Below are 12,712 nucleotides of genomic sequence, written 5' to 3' on the forward strand. Positions count from 1 at the left end.
AGAATGAAGGAGATACACACTAGAAAAGAAATATGGCGTATATAATAAAACTTGCTGAAAATTCAGAATAAAGCCTCATTAATTTTCCGCAGCATGTCTTTGAACCTAGAAAGACCCAATACAAAAGGCACCAGAGCCCAGGAGAAACGCAGAGAGAAATCAAGCTTTAATTAGATTGTGAGTTGCAGAGGTAAAGGCTGATACTCTCTGTCCACGGTCTGATCTCTCCTGCATCAAAGAAGCAGAGTTAGGGATAGTGGCAGCAAAGTCAGCCCCGGAAGTTACTGTGGACTACTGGGTGCTGTCCACGCCTCTGCTGCAGGATCCCCAGAGGGCCTGGCCCTCATCTGCCTGTCAGACAGGACACTCACCACAGTGAAGAACCAAATGGTTAGGAGAGAAGCAATGTCTCCCTCCTTTTCCCTTTACTCTTAACTTCAGAGTAATCAAATGTTGTTTATGCATAAAATTTTAATCCTTTCACAAATTTGTATTTTGATTTAATTTGCATATCCCATTTACTGCAAGTCAACATGAAGAGAGACTCAACTAATTTAAGCCATTTTTCTCTGGGCCCGAAATCCTTTCAGAAATATTTTCCATTAGGCGATTCAATTATATCTAATGTGGCTAATGTCAGTGGATTAGAATTTTGCTTAAAGAAACTCATATTTAGAACAGTGAGAACGGGAAAGGGGTGGGGGAACAGAGGAGAAGAGACAATAATTACCTGTCTTTGATGCTACACAGATCAATGTGTAAATCACTAAAATTCCCCAGGGAACCTTGCTGAACTGAAATGAGGTCCTTGGGCTGGTTATCAATAAAGATGAGCCTCATGCAGCCTTGGAAAGCCTTAATGGGATTTAAACATTGGGAATCGGTGAGATTGTCGGGGCACCCTGTGGGACAGAGAAAAAAAAATGAAGAATACTGAAATGATCAGTCATTGCTTTGGCGACCTATTGATGGACGACCTCGAGGTCTAATTATTTTGGTGCTTTTTCATTCACAGCAGTGCACGCGTTTTTGTTGTAAATCCTAGCATCCTCAGAGAGGGGACAGAATTGTACAAAATGGGGCATACTCAATCATTGTACAACAAAAAAACAAAAGGCGTCAGAGGGAATACCGATACTATAACATCTATCTCTTTCTGATTTCTTTTTTTCTTTCCTATTGGTAAGCTATTTGACATTCCTTTGCATGGCATATTTCACTCATCCCAAGGAAGCAGCGTATTACAACGGCTTGGGAATTTTGGTTCTGTCTTGAAACACACTTCTAAATGCTCAATTCAATTCTGAATTACACTTTCAAAGGAAATTGTGCTTTGGTAAGGATGGTGGCAGAGTAATTGTCTGGTTAATTGTTAGCATTAACAGGCTTAGTTGCTGAGAAAGGTATACACAGGAATGTAACTGGAGTTTTGAAAGGATGTGCAAAGCAAATCCAGACACTAAGGGAACTTACATGCTTAAATGTACATAGTTATAGGGCTATAATAGCATACATGGAAGGTTAACACCATACCTTTTTAAAGGGTGTTCTTTAAAAAAATAATAAATCATATTGATTTACCATAGCTTGCAACTAGGGCACATCTACTTCTCATTAAGACAGGTATAAAGCAACAAAGGTATATGAATGCTCATGCTCTTTATAAACTCCATCCCATGGTTTTAATAGGTTCAGAGCATATGGGAATGCAAGCTTGAAAATATGGCAATAACCCATAAATAATGGGGAATTATTTCAGCCATCTCTAATAGACAGTCACTGCTGGGCTGAAGCCCAGCAGCTGGTTAACAGCTCAGAGAAACACTATAAAATGAAGAGAGATGCTGCAACTTTTAATTGAAGCTGTAGAGAGAATTTATGTAAGTTGACTATTATTACTCAAACTCATTTTTCACCTTCCATAAGTTTGCAGGCTACATGTGGGGTGTTTGTTTAAATGCGCTAAAAAAAAACACAGATAAATCTTCATCATCTAAATCCAGTGGCCCCAAGAATACTCCTTCAACTTGGGAACAGGAGTCGTTTTGGCTGTAAGGCATTTAGGATGTTTAGGTATCATAATTATCCAACAATGTTTTTTCCCCAAAATGAGCAAAAACATTGCCTTTTTCTCTCTTTCAATGACACATTGCATATCATATAAAGTTACATAATCCATGAGGCATATCTTTGGGGCCCCCAAAACCCTTCTTCTGCGTCCTTGATGGTACATTGGTCAGCATTCCTTTGCTGTCACTGGGGGTTCATGAAGAACAAAGATGGGGGTGAATCCTGATTCTACGTTCACACAAATTATCTCACCTCAGCCACATCAGTTTTATTATCTGGTGTTTATTATTAACTTGATTGCAAATTACTGCATGAATTAAATGAGGTAAGACACTTACAGCATTTACACTGAATAGAAGTGTTCTCATTTAAAAGGGATTCGTTATCTTTGTACATGTGAAAAAGATTTGGAGTGAAGGACAGAGGTCCTGCCTGAGGCCCTAAAAATAATTCTTAAAGCTGTCACTCCACATTGCTTCCCTCCCAGAACCCCCTGTATGTTTACTGCATCTGTGCTAACTCTGTTTTGTCTTTTAAAGCTTGACCACCAACATTGTCACTGGTAGGAGAGAAGTGATTTGCAATTCTATTTAAGAGACTGCCCTTTATAATTTTGCACAAAACTCTCTTCAGTTTCCTAATAGAAAAAGAATAAGCAAATGTAAAGAAACCCTAGTCCATGACCACATCACTCTGAAAGTTGAAGCCATTTGTCCGTGGTCCCTGCCCTGCAGGAAGCACTGTGCTCTTTCTCTCGAGCGCTCTCTCTCTCGCTCCCTCTCTCTCTATATATAAATATTGGTACTCATACCTTTTATGAAGGAAATGCATTGAAAATGTTAAATAATATATTTATTCATCTACAAAAATACAGTAGCTGCCTAAGCACATTTTTTTTAATCCTTTCAGTTTTCCTTGTAATTTTGTCATTGCAAAATTCCCTGTGATTCACCTAGAGTTGGGAGGGCAGGATCTGTACTGATTGTTCCATGTGGAGTTACAAGTTCTTGGATGGCTGGGTCTTACTGTGTGGCCACCAGGGATGTGAAGGGGGGAAACAGAGGTTCAGACATCAAGGCAGCAGAGCAGGGGCTGAGCTGCCTGAGCAGGCTGGTGGTTGGATTCTTTCTCTTGCAAGTACTGCTGACTGTTGGGACACTTTCTCCAAGTTTTCAGCTGAGTTTCTCCTTTCAAATGTGATCAGAGAGCTTGGCATGGCTACAAAAATCTCCTTTATATGTTATATAACACCAGCTCTTATAGCTCAAGTTCTTTTTCCTCAGCATTGACCTAGATAATTTATATTTGCACAGCTGTGAAAGAGTTTGCTTGCCATTATTTTGGGCTGTGGGATGGGTGCCTGTGTCCGTGTGTGTGCGTGTGTGTGCGTGTGTGTGTGTGTGTTAGGAGAATAGTCTAACTGACAAAGAAAGAATCATCAGAGTGGAACAAACTGTCCACTGTATCTCTCCCCCTCTATTTGCAACCTTAAAAGCTGGGGCTATTACCTCCAAAGTAGTAGCTACTTCCAGAATAAATCTGCACCCGGCTGGTGTCCTGAGCCGGGGATGCTGCATCATTATCCAGAGTGAGAGTGATGCGGTTCCTTCTGGCATTGATGCTTACCGAATGCCACAGGCCATCATTCAAGTTGCTGCCTGCAAAAGAAACAGGAAGAGCAAGCAGAGAGATGATTGATTTGGGAAGTTTGGAGAGAGTGGGCTCATTTCCCTCGCCTGCCATGGCCATGTGCGTCCTCAGCCCAGTCCCCAAACTTCCCTCTTCTTGTACCAACCCCCAGCTCTTCCCAGGAGTCGTCTTTTTCACTCCTTTTACCACTTCATCCTACTATTTCCTTATTCAAATATGCTGAAAAATTTTTGATATGTTTTGTTTTGAAACAAAAGTGCCAAATACAAGTTTGCAAGTGTATTACAACCAAAAGTAGGTAACAGATTAATTTGATTTATTGGTATATAAATACAAAGTCTAAAAAAAAAAAAAAGCCCCTTAAAATGTTGCCAGTGGCTCTATCTTTGGGTGGTGAGATTACAGGCAATTTTAATATTTTCACATTTTTCAACCAATACTTTTTAAAATAAAAATAAACTTTTTAAAGACAAAAATAAATGAAGAGAGCTCAATTCTAATGAGGTGCCAGCTTGAGGCAGTTTTTTGTTGGCGAGGTAATAGACTAGTTCAATTTTAGCTTTTTCCATTTTCTCATGTAGCACTGGATGAGTTACCACCTTTGCTGAGCTCAGGTCTGATCATCTGTAAACATCAGGACACCCCGTTTCACTGTTCAAGGGATGAATGGAAATCAGACAGTATCTTAGGGCAGCTGGTGGCATAGTGGGGGTTTATTAAAAGTGAATCCCTCTCTGGCCTCCCCTGGTGGCGCAGGTGGTCGAGCACTGCGCTGTGAAGCTGTCTGCAGCCTCTGCAGCTCTGGTTCGATCCCCGGCCGCCGGCGAGGGTCCCACATGGCGTGGCCGACCTCTCCTGTCTCGCCCGCTGCTTCCCTTAGCAGTGTATTTCATCAGTCTGCCTGTTCTGTTCCCCACTCTGTCTCTGGTGAATCCTCTCACCCTCCCATGCATCTGGCATGTGCCCTGCTTCTTGTGTAAAATGAATAAATAAATCTTTAAAAAAAAAAAAGTGAATCCCTCTCTTGTTCTTTCGCCCCAGCTCCCTCTATGGCACACACGCTGTGGACCTATCTTATTGAGGAAATGGTGTTGGGGATTAGTCCTGAGAATTTCAACTGTTTACTCCAAAAAGTTTACCCTGTTAAGGCTCTGTCCCAGGTCAGCTGAAGGAAACATCGTGGTATTAACCAGTTTAGCAACGAAGGTGTGTGCAGGACAAGAACACACAATGTTCATTTCTTCCCTCAATAGTCATCTGTCATGCCTTGCAGTGTCTAGGACCTTCCTTCTCATTGCCTCTGCTTCACCCAGGCGGTCAGAGACAATAATTGTACTTACGGGCTGTTGTGAAAATCACACCAGTGAATATGGTTGTGTAGGAAGGAAAGTTTATGCCATATCATAGGGACACAATAATGTCAGCTAAACACGGACACAACAACAAACACAATTTGTCCCCCGCATTTGGGACTGTGGATATTAACATCACAGGGTCTCTAAGCTGGGATAGTTCATAGTAAAATAGAAGAGGCAAAGGAAATGCTTCCCTGTAAGTTCAGGCCAGTGGGATAAAGAGAAACAAGAAGCAAGAAAGGCACTTGCATTTCTGAGTGGGACAGACATATGAGGGTTGTGAAGAAAGAAGACATGACTAGCTCCATCTGAGGATGGCAAAAGGACTTCACAGAAGAAGTGGGGACAGCTTAGGGAAGTTTTGCAAAATGAGCAAGTTTGCCACTCAGAGCAAGAGGCACTGGCGAGTCTGTTACAAGGAAACAAAGGTCTGAATGAGAAACCAGCTGGAGAGGACAGGGAGGCAGGTGGCAAGAGGCTCCAGTTACCCTGGGACTTTTGTGCAGAGTAAGGAACGGGTTTCATCATTGTTTGAGAAGTGATTCTAGAGAGCACTTTACCCAAAGCAATTTTACCAGAATCTCTGTGGATGGGGCCCTTGGCACCTGCATTTTTTAGATCCCTGGGTGATTCTAATGTGCAGCCAGGAATGGAAATCACTGCCTTAGCACTGACTAGTAGGAGTTCATGAGGCATCTTTAGCAGGGAACAACTTGGGGGAGGGCTGTGCATTATTCCAAGACTCTGGCATGGATTGGAAGCAGAGATGGTGGGGCAATTGCCTGCCCAGGTCCAGGCAAGAAAGGAATGAAGTTCCTAGCCAAAGGAGCTGCAGTGAAACGGAGCATTAGGAATGGGTTAAGAGCTATTTCTGGAGGTAAAAGAGATCAGACCTGGTCGAGACTCCTGGCGAGGTCCATAAGAAACCCGTTGGGAGGAAGCATGTACAATCAGGGCTTCTCAGAGATCTGCAGGGATTCTCAGAGCAGCTACTGGAGAGTTTGTGACCCTGAGCCCTTCAGTCGCTGGGAAGTTTGCCCAAGGAGAAGCTCGGCAGCAGGCTGGGGCCCAGCTTGCCCTGCACCAGGGGAGCGTGCCCTATCTGCTGGAAGCAGTCCAGAGGTAAGGGACTCCCCTGAGTTTTCAGTCCTCTTCTTCACGGCCAGTCTTTGCTGCACATCTGCTGGTGTGGACAGCATAACCCAGAGGCTGCTCAGCCTGGCGGCCCTACTTTGTCTTCAAGGCCAGGTTTGGGTCCTAGAAACAGGGGCACTGCTAATGAGGGAGAGCCTCTCTCAGGTGCTTCCTGGCGATGATTATTTCACTTGTGTTGGGGGCATTTGGGGGCTGTAGAGCCAGATGGAGGTTCTCGCTCCCTTTTTCCTGACATTTGCATACTGGTATAATGCATCTGTATAAAACATGAGAGTGCATTTTGCAGATTTGAACTGTACACAATGTGGTTTAAAGGGAGTCAGTAACTAGTTGAAATTATAGGGTGTAAACAGCTGTGGGTCCGTATCCAGGCAGGTATCAGGTAGAAAGTACATACAGAGGCTCAAGGGAGTTTTGCATCTAATTAGAGATGCATCTTCTCATCATTTTATAGGGAAGCTGACTGACAGAGCCTCTGCTCTCGGAGTAGATGGGGTGGGGCCACTAGTTTGCATGTCCCGATTCTGGCTCCCACTCCCCCAAACCATTATCCATGCTCTGTTTTTAAAATGATGATGATTTGCTTGGTTATTTCGCTTCTTTTCTTTTGGGTCTGGTTTTCCTTTTGATTAGATCTCTTTCGATCTTTTCTTACAGGATCCCTAGTGCCTGCAGGGGGAGCCTGGGTGAAATCTTAGCTCTTTACAGGAGAATGATTGCAACAGGAGCTCTTGATGCTGACCACACAAAGGAATCACCTGGGAGCTTGTGGAAAGACAGGTCCCTGGGCCCCACACCAGGTTAAGACAGACTTGGGTTGGGGGGTGGCCCCAGGCCTTGGAAGTTTCAAAGATCCCCAGAGATTTAATCTGGTTAAGAGCTACCCCATTAGAGGTTTCATAAAAAGAAGAGGGGAAATAGGCAAAACAAGAATGGCTTGGAAAAGCTGACCTGGGAAGAAACTACAAGGAAAGAAAGCAAAGTGGCATATTCCTCTCCACCTGGGGACTCCTTCCCACTTTATTCTGTTAATGGGCCAACATAATACCCCTAGAGTTTCTTCAAGGTTTAGTATTTAAGATCACCCTTTAGAGGTACAAGCTTAAGCACTATTGATTATTCACAAATTAGGAAAAATCAATTCTATAAGGTTGCTTCCCCCGCCCCCCAACCTCCCTGAGATAAATAGCTGCAAAAGATTAGACATTTGTTATGGAGAGAACAGAAAAGCAATGACTTTGAGGCCAGGGACAGCTTCAATGGCAGGGAAGAGCAGGGGGCAAGGTATTTAGGGCAGATTCGAGACACTAAGTATCATGTACAGGGTGGGACATGGGTTCTGGAAAGACTGTTACATAGTGACAAGCATAACCTTCCTGAATTTTAAAATATTGAGAGATAATGTCATCTCCGACATTGGCAAAGAGTTAAACTTAAAAAAAAAAAAAAATGAAGTTGACCAAAGGGAGAGGACATGTTTTAATTCTTTCCAACTTCTCGCCATCATTGCTGAAAGAGAATGCTTCCTGGTCCTAGAACTCAACCTACCACATTAGGTAAAATTCCCTTTCCAGAAAAGGTTAAATAGGCTGCTCTGTGCTTGTTCAGGAACTGAACTAAAACTTAAAACATTTTCTGAGTGTCTCATGAAGAAAAAAAAAAGGCAGTTTCCATCCTCGCAACTGAGCTTGCAAACAAACTTTTGAAACACAGCCCAATTGTGAAAGTAGCTAATAATATATGCCACCAGTACTAAATATCTATAATGTGCCCGGTGCTTTAAATATATAATTCCTAATTCTGGCAATAGTACAGAAGGCCAAACTTTATTGCCCTCTTCTTATAGATGCTCAAACAGAAATCAGAGAGGCTATCCAGGGTCATCTGGCTACTCAGAGGGAGAGGCAGAATTCAAAGGATAGGGGGAGCGGTGTTCCCAGGTTGAACTCCTGCTGCTCACCCCTCTTATAAAACCAGCCTGGCCTGTCTAGGAATTGCTTTGATGGACAAGTAAATCTGTAAAAACTATTTTCTACTGTTGGGTTTGTTAGGGGGAACAGGATGTCCTAAAGCTAATTCCATACAGGCTTTGTGGACTCCACCCCCACCCCAGGCCAAAGCCAAAGACACTGGGAACTCCAAATCCCATCACCACCCAAGGGAAGGTGGCTGGGACCTGAGGGTGGGGTTAAGCAGCCAGGTTGATATAAAGCCAGACACGTGGGCTTTGGGGTCACCCCCATTTTGGCTCTCCACCAGCTAGCAGCGTCCGGCCAGCTCTGAGAGTGACTTTGGGTTTCCAGGTTGGCTGATCGGGTAGGACGCATTAAAGACTTTATTTCCCTATTTTCTCCCTGAGTTGTACATTTTCCTTATTTCCTTTTCCCTTGTAAATAAACCTTTTATTAACCTTTTGTGTGTACCTGTAGTGGAGTATTAATAAGTCCCTTTTAAGCGCGCGGGTGAGGACCCACAGCCAGGAACCCGTTCAATATCGGGGCTGCCCTGTAACAGGTTCACTTTACCTTCATTTATCCATTTATTTTTGGAACCGTTTTATTGAGATAAAATTGATATATCATATAATTCATCTATTTAAAGAGTATAATTCACCATATTTTATTATATTCACAGCCAGGCAGCTATCACCACAACTGATTTTCTAACATCCCATACTACCACCCCCAAAATAAAAAGAAATGTAGCTATCACTCCCTAATCTCATCACCCCATCTGTAGTTCTAGTAAATCAACAATCTATTTTCTATCTCTATGAATTTGCCTCTTCTAGACATCTCACAGAAGTGAAACCACACATTATGTTCCCTTTGGTTTTGTTTACCATGTTGTTTCGAAGTTCCTTCTGCTTTGAAGCTTGTATCAATATGTTTGTGAAGTTGGATAATATCCCACTGCAGTCCTATCCACACTTGTTTGTTCATTGTTTGACGGATATTTGGATTGTTCTCACTGTTGGGTTAAGATGAATAATTTTGAAGGGCCTCCTCTGCAGCCACTGCAGCACGAGTTAGATCCCCGGCCAGGGAGGTACCCACATGGCGCAGCAGACTTCTCCTGCCTCACCTGCTGCTCCCCTCAGCAGTGTATTTCAGTTTAGTCTGCCTGTTCTGTTCCCCACTGTCTCTGGTGAATCCTCTCACCCCCCCCCCCACACACCTCTGGCCTGTCCACCTGTTTTTGTATGCATAAATAAAATCTTTTTTTTTTTTAAAAAGAACAATGTTGATCTGAACCTTGGTGAAAACATTTCTGTGTGGGCCCGTTTTGAATTTGCTTACAGGTGCACACACAAGCGTGTAATTGCTGGGTCATACAGTAACTGCATATTTAATCTTTTGAGGATCTACATCATGTTTCCAAAGTGGCTGCCCCAGGTCACATCTCCACAAGGCAACTTCCTTTTTGACATCACTGAGTTCAAATGTTAGTTTGTCCTTTCATGGATCTTCTAGCTTCCAGAAAGAATGATTTCACTTTAGTTTTTCAGACTATGAACTTAGGTCTGACATTGGGGTTCTAGCTCTTTGTCAGTGCTTTTGCTTTGCTTTCTTATATTGTATTGGATGTACGTAATAATGTTATTATCAAATATCTAATTTTTTTTTTACCTTTTATAATAAAATCTTCACAGCAACTTACTGTTCACATATAACACTGAGACTCAAGAGACATAAAGTAATATTCTGAGGACATTGTTAATTTTCATATAGAAGAAAGATTTTCCCTTAAAGAAGCACTGGACATCATGGACTGAATGATTCTCTGTTGGGGTAGGATATCTGGAAATATGTAGGATGTTTAACAGCATCATGACTCACTAGATGCCAGTAATAGCCCAAACTCCTGGCAAGAGTCCCTGGGATGGGGGTGGGGGGGGGCTGGTAGGATGGGAGGCTAAGTGGGTGGGTGGAGTGGGGAATCCCCTTTGACTGCAAACCATTCACTTAATGGACTAATTTTGAGTTTGCAGAATCTTGGCAATTTATATCCTCTCTCTCTCTCATCCCTAAATTCCTAATGGATCTTTACATTTCTAAATTCAACTTGTATTAGTGTCTCTCTTGATGGACTGACAACAGAACCTTGACTGTGTGACTGTCCCAGACCCTCTAAGTATCTGCCATTAGAACCATAAATAAACACAGAGATAAAGCCTAGCCAGAGCAGTCTGCAGGGCTCAACTCCCAGCCTTGGAAATAGCCTGTTACAGATTTCCTTGAGGCCTTTACTCGCCTGTTACCTCTACCTCAAGAACCTGCCATTTATAATTTCTAGGAATTTGGACACATTCTTTAATCTCTCTAAACCCGTTTTCTCATCTGGAAAAAGAGACAGAATTGTCTGGCTTGACTTGGAAGTTTCTAGGCTTTATATAACCCCCTAAAACTGTTGTCAATATCTTGTCTTACCTACCTTCACTTAATAGTTCAAAGGTAGTTATAATTTTTGAGAGAACAAGGCAGTGGATATATAAATAATCAAATAAGACAGTCTTAAAATGTCAATCACCTCATAAAAGAACATATTACAATTATTAAGCCCATTATGCTAAACTTTAGATCTTAAGTTCTGCTTTTCTTGGATACCTTTTATCCATAATTTATTGTATCCTATTAACCCTTCCCTACATACAGTAGATTGAACTCACATATTTCTCCAAACTTCTTCTCAAAATTTTATTCTATCCCTTATGGTGGCTGGGAATTTTGCCTACTTTTTTTTTTTTAAAGATTTATTTATGCATGGAAGAACTGGGGTACAGGCCAGAGGTACAGGGCATGAGAGGTTCGTCAGAGAGAGTGGGGAGCAGTACAGGCAGATTCACTGGGAAGCGGAGCAGCAGGCAAGACAGGACACCGACATATGTGGGTTAGCTCCCTGACTAAGTATTGAACTCAGGCTGCAGCATTGATAGCATGACAGCGCTGAGACTTAACTCCTACACTGTGAGGGAGGCCCAAATTTTGACTACTTATGCCCCCCTGCCTCCTTCCACTTCCTCTTTCTGATTCAGGACACCTGTCTAGATAGAACCAGTTGAAGAACACGGTCGTCATCAACCTCAAAATGAATATCCCTTCAGTAGGTCATGGGCTGGAGAATGGAACTCAACCTGCTTATTTTGACAAACTACGCCTTCTATAATTGAGTTTCCATCTGTCCTCTCAATCTCAGTTCCCAACATCACTGCACAAATTCCTTACTCTAGATATGCTCCAGTGAATACACTTAACTAATTTTAACTAAATGGATTTTCCACTCCAAACCAGACACTGCCTGTCTGCTACCTCCCCTGTTCTCTATCTATCTGTCTTTCTGTCTATCTGTCTATTTCTTCTAATGTCCAGTGTTTATCCCCTAGTGCTTCTTCTCCTAAACTATAAGGACAGGTTATATATGGATATATATCTCTACATATGTGCATACAGAGACATATTTAAACATATAGAATTTAAATTCTATATATTTACATATGCACATATATATTTAAAGTTTAAAAATACAGACACATATTTATTCTAAACTTTCAAAATCATCTAATACACTGCAGGGTATATGAAAAGTGCTGAATAAACAAGTCAGTAAACCAAGAAATGAAGACAACTTCCTTGACTAGACCAATTCAGTGATTTCTCCTTCTAAATTCATGTAATATCCGTTGTTGATCTATTCATTTAGTTCATATTATTTACTGCTATGTACTATTAATTAACAATTCATCTCTGTAAGTTTCATCTCCCTAATGAAATTACCAGTTCCTGGGGGTCAGAGTCTGAATCGTGTTTTGGTATCCCCCTCAGCATCATCAGGGCAACAGCCTGCCCTCTGTAAACACTCACTGATTGATTGAACACAAGCTAGCAGAGTCTCCACTGCCAATTGTCAGCAGCAGGGCCGCCTGTGGCGCATGGGTCATAAATCACAGGTTAAACCTTTCCTGGTTGTTAAAACCTAGCTCATATGTCAAGGTAACCTGGATGCTGAAAACCCTTGGTCAGCATATGAGATGGAAACATCTGGATGGCATCCACTGGTACCCGAGAGGGATGTGCTGCCATACTTGTGGTTGATGGTGAAGGTGTTTCCCTGATAGAGATTTGAATACTCAACTTAAACCTCTACATGATACAAATTAAGCTCAACTCCAGAGACAGATATTTCTCTATCATTTTCAGGATATACCCACATTCTGGCATCCTTGACCAAAATGCTGCTTCATCTTTTGTCTGTCCTCCTTCACCCTGGGTGACTTGGGCATCTTGACCCACCTGGGAGTCTGTCAGAGTTCTAGATTGCCTCCGATGTCCCTTGTCTAATTGGAGAATCTTTTCCTTCCCACTTTGGTCAAATTCTATCCGTTCTTCAAAGCAGAGGGGTTTTGTCAACAGCCAGGAATATTGTCTATACCCCCAGGATTTCCATTTCACCCTTCCTGGTGCCTTTCCTCCTTGCTCCCCCAG

The 12,712-nt window shown here is 42.3% G+C and overlaps 1 protein-coding gene across 3 annotated transcripts in view; it reads right to left on the reverse strand.

Moving 5' to 3' along the window:
- The window catches only part of CNTNAP5 (contactin associated protein family member 5), an 831,834-nt gene that overhangs the window by 360,658 nt on the left and 458,464 nt on the right, over positions 1-12,712 (reverse strand). For all 3 annotated transcript variants that reach the window (XM_054699622.1, XM_037523193.2, XM_054699623.1), the window contains 2 exons: positions 3,579-3,728; positions 731-902 (listed from right to left, as the gene is read on the reverse strand). In XM_054699622.1, coding sequence (XP_054555597.1) covers positions 731-902; positions 3,579-3,728 — 322 coding nt within the window. The remainder of the gene's footprint in view (positions 1-730; positions 903-3,578; positions 3,729-12,712) is intronic.

The sequence above is a fragment of the Talpa occidentalis genome, unplaced genomic scaffold, assembly GCF_014898055.3.
Source record: "Talpa occidentalis isolate TD23 unplaced genomic scaffold, MPIMG_talOcc4v2.1 talOcc4.3, whole genome shotgun sequence".
Taxonomy (NCBI): Eukaryota; Metazoa; Chordata; class Mammalia; order Eulipotyphla; family Talpidae; genus Talpa; species Talpa occidentalis.